This window comes from Pezoporus flaviventris, unplaced genomic scaffold, assembly GCF_033815535.1.
Source record: "Pezoporus flaviventris isolate CSIRO_AGI_PZ_B2104156 unplaced genomic scaffold, CSIRO_AGI_Pfla_v1 ptg000013l, whole genome shotgun sequence".
NCBI lineage: Eukaryota > Metazoa > Chordata > Aves > Psittaciformes > Psittacidae > Pezoporus > Pezoporus flaviventris.
Window position 1 is genome coordinate 39,868,385 of NW_026892561.1, and position 24,089 is coordinate 39,892,473.

Sequence of the window (24,089 nt, forward strand, 5' to 3'; positions counted from 1 at the left end):
CATGGCATTCAGCTGGTAAGTTCTGTTCATGAACCTCTTCTACATGTTAAACCATAAAATTGGGGACCTAGATAAAAGGATGCAGTTAGAAAATAAACTGACTAATTTAAATACCAAGTTACATAACACCATGTACTTTACAGGAAGAAAACTCACCTTTGTCACATGTAAAACTTGGCAAAGGTGATTTAGGCAGGAAGAGGACTTTTGAAGTCCCTGTATTTATAGCTTTTGCAAAAGCACAATGAAATGTGTTTATATTCAGTTTCCATTCTATGTATGCAAGAATAACAGGCTTGATTTTAAAAAAAAGGGGGCAAAAAATGAAAAGACCAATCTAATTCTAATAAATTATTTGTTTTAGTCATATTGCCTCCATGCTGTCAAGTCAAGACCTTAAGATAGTAGTTGGAGCCCTGCAGATGGCAGAGATTTTAATGCAAAAGTTACCTGACATTTTTAGTGTTTACTTCAGAAGAGAAGGTAAATCTTTTTCCCCTCTTCCCACTTTCTTGCTATTTTAAAAGCATGTGTGTGTAGAATCTGTATCCTTAATCTACTGCTTTATTTCCCCCCACCACAAGCTGTAAAAAATTAATCTCGTACTTCAGTAATAAAGGCAAATACATGCAAGCTGTCCTCCCTCATATGACTGGGGAGGAGCTGGCCAAGATTCTGAAGGAGGCAAGCTTGAGTTTTTTCTGATTCTAAAGCAAGTTTGTACAAGTTTCCTAAATGCGTGGAAGATGGCTTGCTGAAATTACATGGGTAGTTGTACTGGACAAAACGGACAAATCTCTGGCAGAAAGTGTCCTAATCTACTGGGGATTTTTGGGTTTTTTTAGCTACTGTTTGTGCTGCTGTCATGTGTGTGGGTTTGGTTTTTTTTGTTTGGGTTTGGGTTTTTTTTGATGTTTGTTTTTAGTTTTGGTAGGTGTGTGGGTTTTGGGTTGTTCGTGGGTTTTTGTTTTTGTTTTTTTTAATGAAACTTTGCGGGTTGACTTTTTTAAGAAATGATTGAACTGCTTTTAAAATTTAGTATTGATGGGTGGGGTGAGCCACTGCTGCCATAGTCAAAACAGAGGTTTGAGTAACAAACTTCTGCCTTTCCAAGCACCTTTCTTTGTCCTTGCTGACACAAACCTTCCTCCCCAAAACAAAATAAAAACCACCCCCTGCCCCCCCAAACCCCCAAACAAATAACCAAAACCTAATCAAGCAAGCCCCAAGCAACTAACCAGCCAACCCCCCCCCCCCCCAACCAAACTAACCCACCAAACAAACCTTTCTTTTGCAAAGGGGTGATGCACCAAGTGAAAAACTTGGCAGAGTCTGAGGCTTTGCTAACAAGCCCACCGAAAGTATGCACTAATGGATCAGGAACACTGAGTACCACTACAACAATAAGTACTGGAACAGCCACTGCTGCCAGTAATGCAGCTGCAGATTTGGGCTCTCCTAGCTTACAACACAGCAGGGAGGATTCTTTGGATCTGAGCCCACAAGGGTAAGTGCACTTTTTGTTGTGGAAAGACAGTCTGTTGGGATGGTTGTTCTGGTGTTTTGTGGTTTGTTTTTTGTTTGTTTGTTTTTGTTCGGGGTGGTGGTGGTGTTTGGTGTGGGGTGTTTTTTGGGTGTTTTCATTTTTGAGTGGATTTTTTTAAGTCTTGTCTGATTGAGGCTGCAACAGTATCATTTGCATTTTGCTATGGTAATTGCCTCTAAGGAGCTGAAATGGAGTGGTATTGGAGCCATCAATGGGCAGTTTTTACTCATTTTATATGAAGTGTTAAGGAAAAGAAAAAGACTACTGATCTGATAATTATGATGTAATGCTATGTAACAATCTGCTGTTTGGGATAGACTGGAGAATGCCAAGAGCAACAGCTGTACTGTTATGTAGTGAATCTTTCAGAGAAATGACAGCTATGGTGCATGGTTCCTTTCTGCTAGAAATAGGATAAAAAAGAAGCCATCCTCAAGTTATTTTATTGGAATACAGTCATTTTGAACACTTCGTAGAATTAAAATCTTTTGTGGTAATAAATTACTTCAGAGTTACACAGTTTGCATTTATTTTACAGGTAGAATATTTGTCTAAATGTATTGGTATAAGAAGGAAGCTCACTTCAAACCAGAATTGAAATACCTGAACTTGGAAAGTGTAGGGCTTGCTGAGAACAAACTGTAAATTGTTGGAAAAAGTGTTTTCTGGGCTTTATTTTTTTTTTTTTTCAGGGGAAACAGGTCAACTTTCCAGTGTCTCTTGGTGTTTGTTCAGTAGAGATTTGTGGATTTTTTTATGTTGAGTATGTTAAAATAAATGTGTAATCTTATTGTTATACAAATAGAAGTATGAAAGTAATGTGAAACATTTTATTTAGTGGCACTTGCTGTGTTTGGCTCCTTGTAGTAGAAAGGTGACAGCAAGCAAAACCTGTTTTTTCTGGATAGTTACTTTGTCTTTCCAATTGAAACAGAATTGAGGCCTCTCCCCCCAGAGCTCATTCTTCCCTAGAGCCCTCCTTGTTATGGGATGGAATAATCTTTCTAATTCTTGAGGAAATAGGTGGCAAATGCATCTTAAGCAGATGGGTGGTTGTGAATATGAATATGGTAGATGGAAACATGCTGCTTTATTTTTAAATTTGACAGACGACTGAGTGATGTTCTAAAAAGAAAAAGACTGCCAAAACGAGGGCCCCGGAGACCAAAATACTCTCCTCCAAGAGATGATGATAAAGTAGACAATCAAGGTAAATAAATCTTAAAATATGCTACTTTATCACTTTTATTTATAAAAGTAAGCTTATAACATGTCAAAAGTGCTAGCTGTAATACAGTTGTTAATTCTATTAATTTTGTCTGTGCCTCATCCAGCTAAAAGCCCTACAACCACTCAGTCTCCTAAATCTTCTTTCTTGGCAAGCTTAAATCCTAAAACATGGGGAAGATTAAGCACACAGTCCAACAGTAATAATATTGAACCAGCACGAACAGCAGGAGTAAGTGGTCTTGCAAGGGCTGCTTCCAAGGATACCATTTCCAATAACAGGTACACACAAAAAACATCAAAATACTTGTAAATATGGTGTTGACTTTGAGGTGCAGCTACTTTTCTTACGGTAAAGTATTGGGTGGTTATGTAACATATATCAAAGAAGTTTGAGTTTAACCACTGTTAAAATAACTGGAAGAAGAATCAAGAGATTAAGGTAGAGAAAATAATCTCTTAATGGTGTAAAGTAGCATGATGGAGAAAAAATGAAGAATTGGGAAAAACAGTGCAAGTAATCTGTAGAGAATATAGGCCTTTACTGTGTTGGAGCAAGAGGGGAAGGGGTTTTGTCTGATGGCTAATAAGCATGGGGAAGATGATACTCTGGCGGAGTTTACTTGAAGTATTGGAGTACTCAAATGCTAAATGTAGCCAAATGCCTTTTCTGTGCTTCTTTACAGAGAAAAAATTAAGGGCTGGATTAAGGAGCAAGCCCATAAATTTGTAGAACGTTATTTTAGTTCTGAAAATATGGATGGAAGCAATCCTGCACTAAATGTATTACAGAGACTTTGCACTGCAACTGAACAACTCAACCTCCAGGTTAGAAATGGCAAATTGCTTGCAATGGGGGTGGGAATGGAAGCAGTAGAAATATTAGGAAGAAACTAGAGAAGCGCTGACCATTTTGGACAGTATGGCCAATATTTTAAGCATAGTTTTTCCATTATCTTAAATGATGCTACATTACAATGATGCTTGCTATGGGTTTGGTTTTTTTCCCTTTTCTTTTTTTTTTTAAGCATATAAGCTCTGACACAGGTAATTCATGACAAATGAGAGAGAAAACTCATGATAAATGACTAGTATTAACAAGGGTGTTATTGGTTCCTAGAAGTATGTCAGTTAGCATTTTAAATGTTAGGGACTTACGTTAAGAACACAGTTTGTAATAACTTTGAGGACAGGGGCGAACAAGAGAGAAGTAGCATTTTGGTGGAAGAATAGAAATACAGATTGGGAGGAATCTACTAGCATTTGAAGAACTTGAGCCTTGCTTCTCAGACAATTGTGATACTTGATAGGTGGTCTAAACCTGTAACATCTAAAATAGCTAAACAGCTGATTTATGTTCTGTGCTTTGATCTGAGCAGTTGTTAAAATATGAAACTTCTTTCTCCCACACAGATGCCATGTAAAATATATGCCAATCTGGGTTGTATGTTTTCTGTTTTTTTTAAATTTATTTTTTTAATTTATTTTTTATTTAAAAAAATAATCCCTCCGTTTGGAGCTCATTTTTATGCTGCATGAGGCAGAAATGGGACCTTGCATTTCTCATAAAAGGGGGGAAATAAGAATGTTGCCTGTAACGTCTCTTTCCGAGTAGAGAAATTATTTATCCTTTATCCTATTATTTGCCCTGTCATTGCCTGTATTGAGTTACTGTACACTCCAGACTTTCCCTTTTTATTCCTCCCTTTTAAGCTGTTCTGGGTGGTAAAATACTATCTTCATACTTTCCAGGTGGATGGTGGAACAGAGTGCCTTGTAGAAATCCGTAGCATTGTCTCGGAGTCTGACGTCTCCTCATTTGAAATCCAGCATAGTGGGTTTGTTAAACAACTGCTGCATTATTTGACATCTAAATGTGAGAAAGATGCTGTAAGCAGGGATATCAGATTGAAAAGATTTCTTCATGTATTTTTTTCTTCTCCAGTAAGTTTTCTTGATTTGTATTTTGTTGTTCTTAATAGTTTTTCTCTCACATTGTACTTACCTGACCATCTGAGAGGTTTGGCAGTTACCTTGACTTAAAGATGGAGTATGGAAGGACTTTTTTTGTGCCTAAGCTGTGTAACACTATGATATTCACATGGCCCTGTGTCTTTATAGGTCATAAACTCTTTAGAATAACCTCTAATTAGAATCACAGAATCATACAGTGGTTAGGGTTGGAAAAGACCTTGAGATCATCTAGTTCCAACCCCTCTGCAATGGGCAGGGATGCCTCGCCCTGTTGCCCAAGGCTGTGTACAGCACTGCCAGGGATGGAGCATTTACCGCTTCTTTGGACCACCTGTTCCAGTGCATCACCCCTGCAGTAAGAATTTCTTCCTTATATCTAACCTGAACTTACCCTTCTTAAGTTTACAGTACAGGAGATTCCACACAACAGTGGAAATAAATTCCAAAAGGGCCAATTGTGTGTCTTGAACAACTTGGAAGTTGTTTCTGCCTGGTGAGAAGTTGGTATGGAGGGAGTTTAGATAGTAATCTTGCCATTTGTTCCCTTAGTCCTAAGTACTGCAACAAACCAGATTGTCCTGTTTGTAAAGGAAGAAATTTGAAGTGGAGGGGAGGGAAGTAGATAACTGTAGCTTAAGGTTAAGGGTAAATGTTTAAAATCTCTAGGGCTATTAGGTAGAAACCAGGAGAGAAAAGTGTATTCTTTGAAACAGGTCATTTTTTATGACATAAATTTGTCATCTGGTCATACTGATTCTGCTGCTACTTAACTGAGAGTAGTCAATCTTAATTTTTTATTTTTTTTTTTATGGTATGAATTGTTTAAGATGGCTTAATTTAAGCACATAACTGAAAGACTGGGATATATTTCAGCTTCCGGGAGAAGAACCCCTTGGAAGATTAGAGCCATTAGAAAATGCACCTTTGTTGGCATTAGTCCATAAAATGAACAATTGCCTCAGTCAGATGGAACAGTTTCCTGTCAAAGTGCATGACTTCCCTAGTGGAAATGGAACTGGGAGCAGGTAAGGATTAATGCTCAGGTAACAGTTTTGTTGGAAGCTTTTGTTTTCAAAAACTTGTTTCAACCCTAAATGTTCCAAGAGGTAATGGAAACTTCTGACCTATTAAAGACAAAAGCAGTTACACAGTTTGCAATTTTTTAAATTCAGTGGAATATAGAATATTTAACCAAAAGTTTGCTTACCATCCTGAAACTTCTCTCACTTCAATTAGGGGTGGAAGTGTAATTTTAAATGCAATCTAAATTCAGACGTGAAAAATTCAAATGTTGCCTTTGCACCCATGTAACAAACACAGGGAAAAAAAATAACATCTTTGCAACAAATGTACTGTTGTTGGTAATTTTTTTTTTAATTATTATGGAAGTAATTAAACTACTAAGAGCTTGTATTATAGTGGTATATTTTGTTATTCAGCTTGGTTCTATTCTCTAGGATGATAGTGGGTTGAGTGGTAGGTGTTGGCTGTCAACATAGTTTAAGTGTAGACCTGCCCTGTGTCTTAAAATAGATTAAATTTGGAATCCAGTATGTTACTTGCATTTCAAGTAACAAATTTGGGTGACTGAAGACTATTTCTACAATCTATTCTCTGTATTCCTCTTTAATAAATCAGCTCTATTTTTCATTCAGTATGTAGCAGTAAGCATTGAAAGTACTTCATGGTGCTGGCTAAAAGCTGAATTTGACTGTAGACATTTTTGTGACTACTTAGAAATTAGGAGGGAAGGAACATTAAAAAAAGAGTTGTTGAAAAATACTCTTTAAAGTTTGAAATGCCACAACAGTCGGACTGCTAGTTTTACTGTAGATTATGTCAATGAGGATTTTGAGGTGTTAAGATTTGGTAGTCTTTCACTAGCACCTGGAAATAGAAGCAGCCTAAGATAAGGCATTTGTGTATGAAAATAGCTATCTTGAGTATTGATTAGTGAGATGGAACACGTGTGTAAACTATACTTCGCAAGAAAAGTTAGGAGCTTTTGCATTGTCTTTATTAAAAATGCATATGAACAGATACTTGCATTTTCCACCCCCGATTCTGATCCTTATTGCACTGCACGTAGTCACAGCTGTAAATCTCATCAGACCTCAAAGATGGTCAGTATAGGCCATACGGTATTCAGATCACAGACTAAATTTTCTCTTAATCCATGTAGTTTCCACTGGAAACAGATTTTGTCCAACTTGGGTTCTGGTGGTCTTGTTAGAATAAAATTTTTAATCTGTTTATCCAAATCTTAAAGAAATAGACTGAGAAATGATCATAACCTGAGCAAGTGAATTTGCCAATGCACATATAAACCTATTAATACATTTTTGTTAGATTCTTTGAGTAGCAACTTTTTTCACAAATTATTTTGAGTTTTTCTCTCAACAGAGGATCGCAAGCTTTAAAGTTCTTCAATACACACCAATTAAAATGCCAACTGCAAAGACATCCAGACTGCGCTAATGTGAAACAGTGGAAAGGTGGACCTGTGAAGATTGATCCGCTGGCTTTGGTACAAGCCATTGAAAGATACCTTGTAGTTAGAGGTATATATCTATATTATTTTGTTTCCCCTCCAGTCGCATGTGTTTTGCTTCTTGGGAAAGTCAGTACTGTCAGTAGTGTAGAGTCTGTTTTAAAAAAAAAAAACAAACAAAAAACCAAAAAAAAACACAGAACAAACCAAACAACAACAAAAACAAACAAAATCCCCCCAAATCCCAGCAAAAAAAAAAAAACAACCAAAAAGAAAAAAACACAAAAGCCCCCAAACCAAAAAAACTGAGGATTCTACTGAAGACACATAGGAGATGCCTTTAAGTGTATCTTGCTCACAGGTGGGGAGATCTTCCCTTTTCTGATCCAAACTTTTTTTCCTGTTGTAAACAGTTTAATGTAAATACCAACAGAAGTATTATCTGTTTTTTGTCAGATTGGCTATAACTTGCCATTTTTGATGCCAGATACTGAAATTTGTACTAACACATATGAACTTTTTTTTTACTGATGTATTTTGGAACTGTGTGAAACAGTGGAGTTTATAAAATTCAAAGTACAAAAACTATTGCTACATTTTATGTGAAAACAGATGAGGATATCTTTCTCCTCTCTTGCCTCAGGCTATGGAAGAGTAAGAGAAGATGATGAAGATAGTGATGATGATGGATCAGATGAAGAAATAGATGAATCTTTGGTAAGCTTTTGCTGTGAGTGTAAGAGGAGGGAACAGTGTGAGGAGAGGATTAAAGAAAAGCTAGCAACGAGTTTCCTAACTAGTGTGGCTTTTTTTTATTCAGGCTGCTCAATTCTTAAATTCAGGGAATGTGAGACACAGACTGCAATTTTACATCGGAGATCACTTGCTGCCATACAATATGACTGTGTATCAAGCAGTGAGGCAGTACAGTTTGCAAGCTGAGGAGGAGAGAGAGTCTACAGATGATGAAAGCAACCCATTAGGAAGAGCTGGGATTTGGACAAAAACACATACTATTTGGTAAGTTGGCTAGAGAAATCAGGGGGCAACTTCTCAACTTCTCTAGTTCCCTAGATGTGTGTATCTAAAGGAAATTGGAATATAGCTGTCTCCCTGCCTCTGCCCCCAGGAAAAAAAACCCACAAAACAACTCCAAAAAAACCCCAAAACAAACAAAAAACCAACCAACAACAAAAAAAAAAAACAAAACAACAAACCACCACACTGTAGCTTTGAGTTTCCTGATGTGCTTGAGATACTTGAATCTTAGTAAGAATTCATTTCTAGCTACTGATGTTCTTTTTAGCTCATGAGTGAAGCTGGTGAACAAGAAATGATGAGTTTTAAATAGCATCTGCTAGATGGAGGCAAATTGTTTTTAGTGTTAGGTAACTAACTACGAACCATAGAGACATTGTCTGCAGTGTACAAATAGTGGTAAACTTCATACTGGTTTTTGTAGTTGATTGCTGTGCAGGTATATGCATTCTGTGACCATATTTTGGAAGGAGCAGTATTGACCTATGACTGGGCCAAATGTTTTAATGTTCCAGCAGTGTCTTTTTCTTGCTAATATTTAAATGTGTTATTCAAAAGCAAAACCAAGAACAAACCACTTTTTTTTTTCTTTTTTTTTTTTTTCTTCTCTATACCTTCTGCTTCTCTTCCAGTTCATGGAGCCGGAGGGTCCCCATTTTTTCTCCCCCATGACATGCTTTGCTTCTGAGGGCAAAGGCTGGATCATACCTAAATGCATTGTTCTTGTCTTTCTGCTTTTAACTGTCATTCAAGTAAAAATCTGGTAATAAAAGAACTAACACTTTTATAACTGCTTTTGTTTCCATGTGAGTATTTCACAAATATGTTTTTAACTTTTAATTACTTCTTAGGTATAAACCTGTGCGGGAGGATGAAGATGGTAATAAGGACTGTGTTGGTGGTAAAAGAGGAAGAGCACAGACTGCTCCCACGAAAACCTCCCCTAGAAATTCTAAAAAACATGATGAATTGTGGCATGGTGAGTGTGTTGGATGGGGAGAAGGAATGTTTAGAGATTTTAGTGTTTCTTTTAAAGCAAGCACAGTGTAAGAAAAGTAAGCATATATATCTGTCTATATAATGTGTATTTTAAAGCTAAAAAGATGCTTACTTGAATTGTCTTAAGGTGTGGTAGTTAAGTAAATGCTATGACTACCTAGGCTCTTGATAATTAAATCTTGGGAAGACTTCTAGTTGATTTGTTTTGATAAAATACTCCTTTTTTTTTCATTTCCTACTAGATGGTGTATGCCCTTCGGTATTAAATCCCCTCGAAGTTTACCTCGTATCTACTCCACCTGAAAACATAACGTTTGAAGATCCCTCATTAGATGTTATTCTTCTTTTGAGAGTTTTACATGCTATCAGTCGATACTGGTATTACTTGTATGATGTGAGTAAAGCACTTTTAAAATCATTTTCATATTGATAGACAACTCTGTCCTGAAACACCTTAAAAATAGCTTTCTTCCTCTGTCTACTGCCCCCACCAAGACAGAATAATGCAAATACTATTATATTCCCCTACCTATTTCTCTAAATTCTGGTAAGCTGAAGGCTATTAATTCTTCCAGTCAATCATTTTTCCTCTGTAGTGTGTTAAACAAATTTTCCATGCTTTTTCCTTACTTAAGTTCAAAGAGCAGCATTATTCCAGGAAAGAAAGTAGTAAAAATCTACTCAAGTCTTTCTTTCAAGGCTTAGACTCTGGCCAAATTGACAACGCTAGTTTCTTTTTCTTGTTACAAGCAAATTGGAAGCATTAAGAAACTCCGCTTAACAAAGACTTGCTATTTCTTCCAGCATTTGTTTAACTAGAAATACATTGTTTTTATGTAATAATACAGAATGCAATCTGCAAGGAGATAATTCCAACCTCAGAGTTTATCAACAGTAAACTGACAGCAAAAGCGAACAGGCAGCTTCAGGATCCTTTGGTAATTATGACAGGAAACATACCAACGTGGCTGACAGAACTTGGGAAAACATGGTATGAATGACTTACTGTATGGTATTTCTAACTTGACTTCTGTAGGTCTCCTGGCTATGCAGCTCAGGTGCATCATATACTCTTAAGGCTTTTGAAAGTGCTAGGGGAGATTAAAATGTAGTCACAGAAGTCTTGCTAAGTTACATAGTAACACTTGAATGAATGTTTACACATACATTGCATACTTTAAGCAAAATACAAAGGGATAGACTAGATACAAAGTTTGGTCTGCTTCTCACAGGAGTTTCTGGCAAATTTGAGGTTTCCTTACTGAAATCCTAGTACTTGATTACTCAGTATTTTTTTTCCCCCTTAAACTTCTTAATGGCATTTTGGTCTGGATTTTTTTTTTTGTGGTTTCTTCTTATATTAAATTTCATCTCTAGACTCTTTGCTTGTAAGCATTGTAACTAAACTAAAATGTGTTCTGAAAGCCTTCCATTGGAGGCTGCTTTCACCACTGTTTAATAAAATATTCATTTCGGGCATACTACATCTCTACTTTGTCTAAGCTGAACTATAGTCACAGATGCAAGTTGGAACCTAGCTAACTAATCCAATGGTCTTTACAGCCCATTTTTCTTTCCATTTGATACCCGTCAAATGCTGTTTTATGTAACTGCTTTTGATCGTGATCGAGCCATGCAAAGACTACTGGATACTAATCCAGAAATCAATCAATCAGATTCTCAGGATAGCAGAGTGGCACCGCGACTGGACAGGAAAAAAGTAGGTATATCTTGTTTAAAAACTAAATGAATGATCTTTTTATTTTTGTTTTGTCTTTACGAATATAACTGAGGGAAGATTCATGTGAAAGCTGAACATAATGAATACTCATGTTTTGGTAGTATACTGATGAAGGGGAAGTTTGTTTTTATTTAAAAGCCTGGGAGTAGAAAGCACATTGTCTTCCCGGTGTCTGCCACAAGGTGGCAGACGGAGCTAAAGAATGTACTACACTGCTTTCTCATAGTCTGCTTAATTTTGGATTGGAGTCTTTACATAATTTCTGAAACTATATTCAGAGAATGAACTTCTAAGCTTTAGGTAATACTAATAACATTTCCACGTATTATCTTGTAAATCTGTTTTGCTTTTAGAGTTTCAGAGGAATTCAAGTAATAGGGTTTAGACCATTAAGTGTTAGCTGACTAAACAAAAACATTGTTCTTGTGTTCTGGAAGAGTATTAAACTTCCTGTCACAACATAATAAAACTAAGCTGTGACTGTTTTAAATTGAGGGAGTCTCGGGTGTCTGCCTGGAGTGTGGAGGGATGTTATCTTAAACTAAAATCTGCTGCATAGTCTTGAATACCTTGGGGGGAGATAGGGGAAGAGAGGAGACATGAGAATCTAATTCAACTAGAATATAGCTTCCAACATGAAGGAATCCCAGTGCTATTGTGAGTTTTTTGCATGTGTGTGTTTTGGTTTGGTCTGTGTTTTTTTTTTTTTCTTTTGGATGCGTGGGGGGGTATTGTTTTGGAGTTTTTGAAACCTGCCATTTTCCCTACTAGAGAATCTGCAAGGGCAGGGTATAAGAATATTCATTTAGTTGCTGAAGTTTGGCATCTTTAATCTGTGTTTTCTTCCCCATGTACAGTATGTAACATCACATGATAACATTTCCATTATGTGCTATGTGTTACAGTCCCACTGCCAGATTCTTGGCAAGAGTAGTACCTAATAATTACATAAATATAAAGCATTGTTTTTTTTGTATTGAACGTTCTGATTCTGTCATGTTTTCATGTAGAAACAATAATTATTTTATCAAAGTATAAGCTTACAATTTGTTTTAACTGTGGAACTGTTAGCACAGGTAGAGGAACTTGCATAACTGATTTTTTTCCTGTTGTAACTGCCTTGGGAGCTTACAGACATAATTTCACTACTTAAAACTTCTCTAATGTGTAGCGCACTGTGAACAGAGATGAGCTGTTGAAACAGGCAGAATCTGTGATGCAAGATCTGGGCAGTTCAAGAGCCATGTTGGAAATCCAGTATGAGAATGAAGTAAGTGATATCAGTGCAGTCTAATTTAAGTCCCTTTTGTTGAAGATTAATAAAAAAATGCTACACCTTCCCTAGAATGACTTGGTCAGGCACTTGGTCCTTCAAATTTCTGGTGCCACAAAGTTTTGTCTATTAATTCACTTGGTTGTGATTTTTAGTTGCTAGGAGAAGCTCTTTCTGATCTATATTTCACAGTCAGTCTTATTCTGCAGAGCAGATTTTTTTCTACCTCTAAGCAAACAGCTGTGTGCATTTCCTCTATAATATGATCATTAGGTGGTTAATACTTTTTATTCCACTATTATTCCCTCTCTTACGTGGTATTTCCAAGTTGTCTCAGCCATATTGTAAGTGTTGGCATAGTTAGGTTTTCTAGATGCTTTTAACAATCTTCTTAATAGCCAATATTGTATTGTATTTCTCAGACTGAGTAAAGATTATGATAATTCAAATTGACCTAATGGGCTCTTCATTTATCTTGTTCCCTCTCCTCTTCCCCACATCCATTCTCCTTCCCCCTGAAGGTTGGCACAGGCCTAGGCCCCACACTAGAGTTCTATGCACTTGTATCTCAGGAACTACAGAGAGCAGACTTAGGCCTTTGGAGGGGAGAAGAAGTGACTTTAGCCAATCCAAAAGGTAAATGTTTTACTATCTAAACTGTCAATAGTGATCTAATACTGAACTGATTTTAAGTTGACTTTAATTATGTGAATGGCTTTGAAAGAGCAATTTGTGGTCAGGTAATATGCCTCATGACAGTGTTTAATTATCTTTGTGTATGTATTGAACTTTTTTCATTTTTTTCCTCAACAGGAAGCCAGGAAGGTACCAAGTACATCCATAACCTTCAAGGCCTTTTTGCACTTCCTTTTGGTAGAACAGCAAAGCCAGCTCACATTGCAAAAGTTAAAATGAAGTTCCGCTTTCTGGGGAAACTAATGGCCAAGGCAATCATGGATTTTAGACTGGTGAGAATAAAATGGAAAATGTATTTCTGAAGGGTTAAATGAAAATGCTAGGTCTGAGGAAAAAAACATTAAGATGGGCATGGAGTTATTTTTGGCTCTAGCAGCTTGGGGGAGAGGGGGAATGCAGCTGAAGTTTTGAGGGGGAAAAGATAGTACATGTTGAAGATTTGTTACAGTGGCTTATGAAATCATAGTGAAAAAAGAAAGAACCATTGCCTGCCATGTGTTGCAATCTTTCTCCAATCTTCTTTCAAGATTGTCTTGGACATATTATTCCGGCTGCTAGCTTACTGATTGCTCTAAGCTATATGCACTAGGGTTTTCTCGACTGCAAATTTCTCGGGTAAAAGAACTCAGACATGTGGTTCTGTTATGTGTCAGAACTATGAATTGGTAAATAAATTCTAGACTTAGTCAAGAGATAAGATAGCTAAAGATACAGTTTTGGAAGACAGTTCAATACTAAACAATGTTTACATTTGAATTTCCAGGTGGACCTTCCTCTTGGACTCCCTTTTTATAAATGGATGCTACGACAGGAAACTTCCTTGACATCACATGACTTGTTCAGTATTGATCCAGTAGTAGCCAAATCAATATATCACCTTGAAGATATTGTAAGACAAAAGAAAAGACTTGAACAGGACAAAACACAGGTGGGAAAGTAACCCTAGAAATGGACGAGTATTTCTACACACACATTTGGATTTTATAAAGTAGCCATAATTAAGTGTGCAATAGTGCTTATTACTGATAATAATAGTGATAATGACTTCATTCTAATAAAGGAGTAGTTTTAATGTTATTAAATCATTGGTTAGTAATTACAATATTGTCTTTTTGTAATGTAGACTCTAACAATGGAAACTTATTATGAGATTCTTCTGTGTGATTAAACACAGGCTAGAAATGTCTAAAACTGCCAGATGTTTGCTGAAGGTAACTTCTTTTTGGTTCACTTTGAAAAGCTAACCAAACTGATCAGAGGAAAAAATCTATCCTTGATTTCTTTTTTTTTTTTTTTTTTTACATTCGAAAGGCTTTACTTTTTTATTTGTTGGTTTAGGCAAACTTCCAGGTATTCTTAAAAGTGGCTTTTGTGTTGTGGTTTTTGTTTTTTCCCATCCACCTAACCGCCACCCCCACTGAAGAGCTGTATGCAGAACTGATGTAAAGCTGACTTCATATGTGAGCATGCAGGTTCTTCTATACAGAGAAGTCCTAATTTTTCAAGGTTTCACTCATAGCCTTAAATAGTATTGCTGACTGTTGCAGAGTAGCGATAAAAGGTCTTTGGCATGCATGTTCTTGCTATGATCCATTAATAAGTAGTAGGTAGCAATAACCTGATTTATACTCTTAACACATCTTTGTTACTAGTGAAGCTATTCCAAGTGTGTGGACCCTTGTTCTTCTTTACCTCACTGTCTCTTTCTTGTTGGTCACCCCTTTTAATTTCCCAAAAAGAGTTTGAAAAACCTGAAACCTGGTGGATGAAAGCTAAAAAATGTCAGTATGCATGCCAAATATGAATGCAATTAACTACTCTAAATTAAAAACACAGCCAAAAGCCTTAGTGTATCACACATCTTCTCTTGCAGTAGTATTTTCTAAATCAGCAGTATGCCAGAAGTAATTTTGAAAGGAAAAAAGTGTACTCTTACGTTCTTTAAACTTTATCCATTAAGATAGTTTGTCTTGGTTTACTGGTATGAAAAATGTAGAAGTAAAGCAAGGAGTACTGTAACAGTAAAAAAAAATAATTAATAGTAATTTTTTTAATTTTAATTTTTACTTAATCCAAATTGCTTAAAAAGTCATAACTTTTGAAAAAGTCAGTGTAAATGAATTGTTCTCACTGGTTTTCATTTCCAATTTTTTAGACCAAAGAAAGTCTACAGTATGCATTGGAGGCTCTGACTATGAACGGCTGCTCGGTGGAAGATCTGGGGTTGGACTTCACGCTTCCTGGGTTCCCTAATATAGAACTGAAGAAAGGGGGAAAAGATACACCTGTCACTATCCACAATTTAGAGGAGTATCTCAGAGTATGTTACAGCAAAGCTAGGACTAAAATTTCTTTATTCTTCCTCAGACTGCTCCCCAGTAGTTTGTTTCTGTCTATATTTCAGTTCATTCTTGTGAGCTGGGCACAGCAATAGTTTTCCTACTGACTCCTTCTCTTCTGTACTAGTTCATTATTATGAAAAAAACTGTTTGAATCCTAGTCAGTGCATGTGACTTGAAAATTTTATAGTACAAAAAAGTTGGTATATACACAATGAAGTAAGTAATCAGAAGGATGGATAGTGCTTTCTTGGTTTATTGTGGATAAAAAGCATTGTAGTAACTGAAGTAATTTGAGCTGTGGGCTGTGGACTTTCAGAATCTTTTAACAAGTTGACACATCTGGGTATGATAATGAATGTGTTTGCAATAGTGATTTAGCACCTGCTACTCATGCTTCAGTGGGCTTTGAACTGTTATACTGAAATTTGTTGGCTAGAAAGCATCAGCTTGGTTGTGAGACTGAGAGCAGTAGTTGTTCATTTTTGTTTGTTCTTGTTTTGTTCTGTTTTTTAAACCCAAACACAACACAAACCCCACACACAAACAAAACCCCAAACCATTAAAAAAGGGTAAAGGAGCAGTTAACAAAATGGTGCTGTAGTAAGTTGACAGTACACGCGTGTATTGATATCTTCCAATGTCAGAAGGGACATAAAACATAGAAAAGGAGAAGGATGATACTGCTGGACTAAGGTAGGAAACTGTTTCCGCATAATGAAGTGTTAAAGGGAATAGGTAAAAAACAGCCTGGAAGAGAGATGGGGAGTGGCAGGAAGAAAGCAATATTATCACATGGAGTTGTGAGTGGGGTAGAGGTAAGAACGATTGCATCATGAAAAAGCTGTTATTCCAAATCCTAAATAATGCATTTTCTGACAAGTTAGTCTGCTGCCAATGTCATTCTGAGGACTGTTAAGATTTTCAAGTATAAGACACAGATCTGATGCTTTGGTGGAAATGAATCATTAAGAGGCATATAAACTCCTGCATATAAACTGAGAACTTTGCAAAATTATTCCATAATCCTTACAACTGAAAATTTAGCAGTTACAGTTGATCTTCCATATGCCACATAATCAGTTTTCATATCTTTTATTTGTTGAATGCAAATTCTGCTAGTCCAGAATTACTTAATTAAACATATTTGGGTATAAAGCTATTTGCATACTTGCAGAAGGGCAGTGCTAATGACCATACCTTGTTAGAAACAGCATTTGCAGTCTGGGGAAAGCTGAGCAAGGTTGCTTTCAGGTCTGAGAGCAAGCTGTATGAAAATCAGGGTATTTTTTTCATCTAGATAACACATATCCGGTATCTGATATTCAGGGAAAGGCTTGCAGATGTCTTTGGTGTCCTGTAGTTGTCCTGTCACAGACCTTTAGCATTTTAAAGGAAAAGCAGATCACTACAGAAAATTTATTCTCTGCTTCTTTCTAAACAGCTTTAGGAATTATTTTCTTGAAAGGACACTTGTGAGGTTTTTCATCTTTATATTTCACCTTATAGAGGAATCCACATCCCAGTAATTAGCACTACAGACTTGATGTCAAGGAAATAGAAAAGATTTCGGAGAGAAAATTAGTGTCATCTGTCTCTTAAGTATGATAAATTGTGATTTAGAAACAGTATATTTAGTTTATCAGCTAGCCTGTACAGCTCCCTCTGGGTTAGCTGCCCTGCTCTTGAAAATACCATTTTCGCTAAAATCTTGTGTGTGGGTTACCACTGAAAGTAGTTTAAGTAGTTAGAATATCCTACTGGTACTTCATGCCTCTCCTGCAGTCGTGTCATTGTACCTTCCACTTCCCTTACTGCCCCTCACTGCCCCAAGGACAGTTCCCACAGGAGCTGCCTTTATCAGAAAGTAGAACTACTTCAGCTACCAGTATAGTGAAAGACTTTATTCTTCACACACACCACCTCCCCCTGCTGTTTTTCCCCTGTACTAAAGAAAGAGGCTAACTTGCGTGTTCTGAATTTGTGGACAAAAAGTTTCTGGAGTGCAGCTTTTTGCCTAGTAAATTTGATCTCCTCTTTGAATCCACAAGAATACAGTGCAGCTTAATTTTGCATATGCTCCTGGTCATAAAAAGTAATCACAATTTGAAGTAAGCAACTCGGCTGTTACAATAGCCATAGAATATTCTACGCTACAGAACAGCCTTCTGTGCTGCTGATTCTTACTAGCTTCCTTTTCAGTATTGCAACCTGATGTGTGAAAGTAGGGGTATGTACTTCACCTGAAATTCAATGCCTGACCTTTTTCTAGGAAAGGTTGTCAACGGATCCTAGTAGGCTTTCCAAACACAGAGCTTTCGGGAACAATTAACCCTTCAGTTGTTGGGGCAGGGTTAAAGACTTGCTTCAGGAATTCAGCATCAGTGAGGCTTTTAATCATACTCAGATGCATCCTTAGAAATCTTAGAATCTTGCCTGGAATGCTGAAAGCTTTTAATACATTTAAAAACTACTAGTCGTGTGTTGACAACACATCAGCATTACTTTCTTGCCACAGTTGAGGGTATTCAAGCCAAGTGTAATTATCAGTAGCACTAACTGACAAGATGCATTTGCCATGGATAATATATTTCTTAATATAGTGGAGAAATACTGGCTGCAGGAGTTCTAAAATAAATTTAGTCTTGTTTTTGTCATGTCTCCTTCTTCCCTCCCCACACCTGCAGTGATTAATGTTTCAGTATGTGCTGTCCACTTTGGAAGGTGAATTCTAGAAACATGAAATGAAGTTATTTATTCCCCCCCATATTAAGCTGCTTAATAAAGCAAAAAGACTAAAGTTAGTTTTTGTAACTGTATATCAGAAAAGGGACCTGTATGTTTCTGTGGGGGAAACTAATATAATACTGGTAATGATGTTATGAGGATTTCTGTTTCAGTCACTTAATTTCAAATAAATGTCTGTGTACAGAAAGAACATTTAGCTTAGGCTTCTAAAAATATCTATGAAATGTTTGGATTTGTTTTAAAGTATCTTGATAAATAGGTTCAATTTAACCAGCTATTCTGAACTCCATGTATTAACCCTTGGTTTGTCAAAAATCAAGACAAATATGTTGTTTAAATTCTGCAGTAATTGCGTGCTTAGGGTATTGTAAATATGTTGTACTAATTTTCAGTGAGAAAGTTGTAACAACTACATGAGAAAGTTGTAAAGAAGAAACTCGGCAAATTCTGTGTCTGTTGCATTACAGCAGCACAGCACTTGCACACAGTAGTATGAGGTTATGAGTTAAGGCAGAGTGAGGCAATGCCATAGAACACCTCCATGAATCAAAGTTCAAACTCTGCCACAACTACAGTGAGCATATGGGTAGGCTTCTGTAGAGTTTTCTTTTGCAGCTGTAGTTTTTTAAACAGAGGTAATCATTACACACTTCATTAGAATGACTGTATTTTTTTTTTCCATTCCCTGCAGTTGGTTATATTTTGGGCACTAAATGAAGGTGTTGCCAGGCAGTTTGACTCATTCAGAGATGGATTTGAATCAGTCTTTCCCCTCAGTCATCTTCAGTACTTCTATCCAGAGGAGGTCGGTAAATGTATCTTTACTGATGCTTTTATAACCTTATATGTAGGGACAGCCTGAACCTAGGTGTGTACTGGATGCAGTGCATTTGTGACAGTCCAATTACATAACGTTTCTGATGCACATTAGCAAAATGTTGGTGTCCTTTAAATCACATACTTACATGTTAAAGTTTTCAGTGGTGATCGTTTATCGTTTATCTGAGGCTTTTATTATGAACAGCTCCATTTTCTTTAAAATTGAGTGTATTCAGCTTTTCTGAGCAAAGTGCTGAAATGTATATATTCAGGTTCTTTATATTGGTGCGGATACTTTAATTCCTTGTTTTGCAGTACTTCTTAATAGCTATTGAAAAAATCCAAAACAAAACAAACCCAAACAAACCCAGGACAGTGGTGCTGTTTTTCTGTCAACTTGTTGTTTGGTATGATTTGATGCTTGCTTCTACTTGGAAATCTAAAAGTATGGACACTAGTCTATTGCTAGTCTGCTAATGTGGTTAATCAGAATTAAGGCATAGCAGCAGCATGAGATATTTATATCTTTTCCTTGATAAATATTTGTTATTGCTTTACCATGTGAGATGCTAAATGTGTATGCAAAGGCAAATTCAGCAAATGAGGTTGTTACTGGGATGGAGCGATTGCATTCAAAGAATTTGAGAGGATTGGTTGGGGTGACTAAGGTTATTTTGCAGTAGGTGATTCCAAGAAGCAGAGTCATAGGATCATAGACTAGTTAGGGTTGGAAAGGACCTTAAGATCATCTAGTTCCAACCCCCCTGCCATGGGTAGGGACACCTTACGCTAAATTATATCACCCAAGGCCTCGTCCAACCTGGTCTTGAATGCTGTACTAGTAGTCAGAACAGACAATACTTTTTCTGTCTCAAGTTTGAAAAGGGAAAACTTAATTCCATGTTTTTTAACTTTATAGTTGGAGCAGCTTCTGTGCGGCAGTAAAACAGACACTTGGGATGCAAAGACTTTAATGGAGTGTTGCAGGCCAGATCACGGTTATACACATGACAGGTAATATGGTGTTGATCTTGTTAAAACATAAGTATTAGCAATAGATAATACATGTTTAAATAATACTGATATACTGTTATTCAGGCTAAAGGAATTATGACATTCATTTGAAAATATTCATTCTGCAATGAATATTAATCTGATACAATTATCTTCACCATAAACAAAATAATAATAGCTTACCTTTTTCTCCTCTTTAGTCGAGCAGTGAAGTATCTCTTTGAAATTCTGAGTAGCTTTGATAGTGAGCAGCAGAGACTGTTTCTTCAGTTTGTGACAGGTAGCCCCAGACTGCCTGTAGGAGGTAGGTTTTATTACATACAACTATATATGAAATAAGTACTATTAATGCATTTCAGAATAAGTGGGTTATTTTAGTATAGGAAACAATTACTTGTGTATTCTAGATGTTCGTACTTGCTTCACGTTTCTAGTTTCAGACATGGTTGGGTAGACTTCAGGTAGAATTCTCATCAACTTTGCATTATTCACATGACGCTTCAGTTGACTGTCCAAGTTTAATTTATGTTACCATATAACCTATTGAAGGGCAAAACATAGTTCAAAATTTAAAAAAATAAACCCCCAACAACAGCAAAACAAAACCCAACCCCTTCCCCCTCTTCCCCCCTTCCAAACAAAACAAAAACCCCAAACAAAAAACCAACCCTGTAATATGGTATTCATTGGCTAGAGGTGCATCAAGTTATGACAACAAACAAAATGTTGCATTGCTACCCAGAAACAATCTCCTTTCTAGAAAGGAGACTACACTAGTGTAATGATAAACTTTTAATTTCTCTCCCTTCTGAATTTCAGAAATTAGGTGAAATGAAGTGAGAAAACTGAGGAATTTCTATCTTTGCTAGGGACTGTTATAGATTACACATTTTGCTGTAAGCGCAGCTAAATACTTTGCAAGTAAACCCAGAATTTATGCATATGATCCACTACTTGTGTTCCTTGGGGTTTGGGAGAAAAAGCTGAAAAAAATTTATAATTTTTTTTTTTTTTGGAGTGGGGGACACATGATGTAGACAGAGCTGAGGGTCTGGAGTAAAATAAATAAGGTACCAGTCATAGATAACTTCTGGGAAACTTGGAAAATGTGTTTGAATCCAACAAACTTTTAAAAAGGCTGCTTTTAGAATAGGTTTTTTTACACATATAGAATACAAGAGTAAAAACCTCACTGATTTGTTTGGGGTATTTTTAATTCCTCTTGGTAAACTAGTCTACAGGCAGGACTTCAGGTATTTTTTTTACCTTTCTACATGGCCTTATAAAGCCATATTCTGAACTTGAAAAATGGAGCTGTCAGTTATGAGATGCATGCTTCTGTCACTGGTAGATGTGTACAGTGTTTCTGTGTGATTTCAAGGGGAGCAACCTTATTCTGAATGTCTTTTCTCATTGACAGGCTTTCGAAGTTTGAATCCTCCATTGACAATTGTACGCAAGACATTTGAGTCTACAGAGAATCCAGATGATTTCTTACCCTCAGTAATGACTTGTGTGAACTATCTCAAATTGCCGGACTATTCAACTATTGAGATAATGCGTGAAAAACTCTTGATAGCTGCAAGAGAAGGGCAGCAGTCATTCCATCTTTCCTGATCACAATAAAAGTACAATGTCTGCCTGTTACAGCAAAAGAAAAACTCATGATTCTTTTCTAAATATATCACCTGAGTCAAGGAAACGTGTTACGCCTTCTTGTTGTAGAAAAACGGCTTGCAGATTATAAGCAAAGACACTTGGTTGATATTCATTAAAGGCCCCTATGGACTTAAAGTGATCCGGCCCTAAAAGTTGTTGTGACAAGGTTTCTTTAGCAAGTTCTTGTTTAAATTATCATTTATTTGATGAGTGAAGTTTTTAACTTGCTTTGCTGTGTGAAATTTAAAAAGGGATGTTTTTCCAGGCTGGAACAATAAATGTCGCTGTGCAGTTTAATACTGGGCTGTGTGTATCCATCTAGCTAAGTCTGAAGTTTTTTTCTCCAAAGACAACTTTTGTACATAAGTACAGAAATTAAATACACCATGTATTTGATGAATCTAGTTTAGTAGACTAGTTCTGTGTATCCTCACCTGCCTCTAATTTTGCCCATCCTCATGTATTGTCTGATGTGCAATTCACTTGGTTCTTTTTGTGTGCAACATTCAACAATTGTTATGTTTTGGTTAGCATGGGCATTCAACTGCTCCATGCCTCTTTCTCTGATTAAGATAATTTAAATTTTACTGAAATCAAATATATATTGTCAATATAATTCAGCCTTTGTAACTAGGTAGAACCTTTCTTATAGCATAGTTTTACTGTAGTGGTAGGATATAATGGCAACAGTCTTTACGAGTTGACACTCTAGAGCTGTTTACACAGTGATTCACGCATCAGAAGCCTCTTACTAGAGGCTAGGAAGAATTATTTCTTTTGTGTAGTTGAAGTCCAACAGCTTGGGCTGGCCAGTGTGTATTGTGGTAAGGGCCAGAGCATTTCGAATTGATGGAAAGTTTTTTAAAAGACAGATTAGTTGTTTCATTCCCTCTTTGAGTAAACAGTTTTCTTGTTCTTGATCCAAGTTCCTGGTTACTTTTGTAGGGTGTTTTTTTCTTGTTTTTTTTTTGTTTTTCTTCACACCCCCCTCCCCCCCGCTAGCTTGGAACAAACAGTTCAGCCTTTGTCTTTTGACACAGATAAAGCACCTGTAAGCAGTTCTCTGTCCAATTGTTTTATGTGCTGATTTCTCAAATCTGCAATAATTTACTTCATCAGGTTAATGTTTTTACCTGAATATAAATAAAAAAGTTTGCTTCACCTTTTTGTTCATAGTTTTGTACTGTATGCATAAAGTTCAATTGTGTAAATTACTGTAATGCAAGTAAATCATCCTAAATCTACTTGGCTAACAGCCTGCAACTTGTGGATGATTTACTACTAAAACAAGACCTTTTAAGACCTCCAACTCAGAGGGAAATTTTTTCCTTTCTATGGGCTCAAAAAACAGGCTATTACAAATATTCCTGAGATGTACCGTCTGTCTAGTTAATCTCTATGAAAATATGATAGTTAATTACTTTTATTCAACTTTGAGAAATCAAAATTCATGTCAGTGCTTAGAAATTGTTAAACTCTGGCAGATCAGGCTAGTATTTCCCCTAAACTAACAAGTTTTCTTTTATCTAGCTGAAGAACTTGAACTTCCAGAATATGTAACGGACATTCTTCCAGAGAACATTCACAGAATTACATGTGGTTGCTTGTACCAGTGCCACTGAAATGTAATGCAAACCTGTCGTGAGCATGAGTAGAATGTGAAATCCTTGCACAAAGAACCTGATAACTGAACAGTTTCTACTACCGTATTAAAACTGAAAGAAGGCGCTTCACACTGTACATATAATAATGGTAGTGCACAGTGCGGCATAGTTTTCATAAAACTTCAAGGCAGTGTTTAAACTATGGACTGGTGTTTAAATTGTTCTGATAACTTGATCGAACTGAGCACAAAAAAGTGTTTATAGTGTGTGGATAGCAATTTGTTCATTTTTTTAAGGTTCTATATTTTAAAGAAAACCTGACTTGTGTAAAAAAGAAAAGAAAAAAGCTAATATTTTGTATTAAAATATCATGTGTATTGATATTTCTTTTTACCCATGTTGTCTCCCTCTAGAATCTGGCTTTGATCGACTTTGAAATTTTGAGGAGCTTTCAGATTTGGTATAGAGACATTGTGTAACTGATCCAGTGGGAAAATAAGTTGCTGGTTGCCTGTTTAAAAAGGAAAGAAAAAGCAGTTTGTGGTGTGGTGACAATTTTTGCTGTGCTGGCTGTCATATTAAGCACAGACTAAGGATGTAGTTGGCCTGAAAAGTGAATGAAACCCTTTTAGGTGGCACTTTGTTTTTTTTCCTACCAAGCTTTTAATGTATTAGAAGAGCAGTCTGTCTTAAAAGGTAATAGTAAGAATAAATTGAAGAGTCACAGTTCGCATGACTGCAGTACTTCACTAAAACCAGAAATGTGGTATCTAAGAGTAGTTGAGAACAAGTGGAGGGGTGGGGCAAGACCTTGGGTATTCCTCCTTTTCAGTATAACTTTGGATTAAGGGAAAATCTTATTAAAACCCATCATGGGTGTGTGCAAATGCCTGTTCAAGACTCTGTAGCCTTTAGAAGAAT

The 24,089-nt window shown here is 36.5% G+C and overlaps 1 protein-coding gene across 16 annotated transcripts in view; it reads left to right on the plus strand.

Moving 5' to 3' along the window:
- Positions 1 to 22,725, plus strand: part of TRIP12 (thyroid hormone receptor interactor 12) — an 83,923-nt gene extending 61,198 nt beyond the window's left edge. For 10 of the 16 annotated variants that reach the window (XM_061452954.1, XM_061452963.1, XM_061452962.1 and 7 more), the window contains 23 exons: positions 365 to 483; positions 1,300 to 1,507; positions 2,656 to 2,756; positions 2,881 to 3,055; positions 3,460 to 3,601; positions 4,526 to 4,717; positions 5,621 to 5,772; positions 7,136 to 7,308; positions 7,882 to 7,955; positions 8,059 to 8,258; positions 9,128 to 9,255; positions 9,518 to 9,669; positions 10,124 to 10,266; positions 10,839 to 10,995; positions 12,188 to 12,286; positions 12,811 to 12,925; positions 13,103 to 13,257; positions 13,749 to 13,913; positions 15,141 to 15,305; positions 18,764 to 18,877; positions 19,811 to 19,905; positions 20,106 to 20,209; positions 21,326 to 22,725. In XM_061452954.1, coding sequence (XP_061308938.1) covers positions 365 to 483; positions 1,300 to 1,507; positions 2,656 to 2,756; positions 2,881 to 3,055; positions 3,460 to 3,601; positions 4,526 to 4,717; positions 5,621 to 5,772; positions 7,136 to 7,308; positions 7,882 to 7,955; positions 8,059 to 8,258; positions 9,128 to 9,255; positions 9,518 to 9,669; positions 10,124 to 10,266; positions 10,839 to 10,995; positions 12,188 to 12,286; positions 12,811 to 12,925; positions 13,103 to 13,257; positions 13,749 to 13,913; positions 15,141 to 15,305; positions 18,764 to 18,877; positions 19,811 to 19,905; positions 20,106 to 20,209; positions 21,326 to 21,522 — 3,325 coding nt within the window. In that variant the 3' untranslated portion in view covers positions 21,523 to 22,725. Of the gene's footprint in view, positions 1 to 364; positions 484 to 1,299; positions 1,508 to 2,655; positions 2,757 to 2,880; positions 3,056 to 3,459; positions 3,602 to 4,525; positions 4,718 to 5,620; positions 5,773 to 7,135; positions 7,309 to 7,881; positions 7,956 to 8,058; positions 8,259 to 9,127; positions 9,256 to 9,517; positions 9,670 to 10,123; positions 10,267 to 10,838; positions 10,996 to 11,511; positions 11,748 to 12,143; positions 12,287 to 12,810; positions 12,926 to 13,102; positions 13,258 to 13,748; positions 13,914 to 15,140; positions 15,306 to 18,539; positions 18,718 to 18,763; positions 18,878 to 19,810; positions 19,906 to 20,105; positions 20,210 to 21,325 lie in introns of those variants that run through there. The other 6 variants (XM_061452961.1, XM_061452966.1, XM_061452964.1 and 3 more) reach the window with 5 other exon arrangements.
- Positions 22,726 to 24,089: the final 1,364 nt, after the last annotated feature.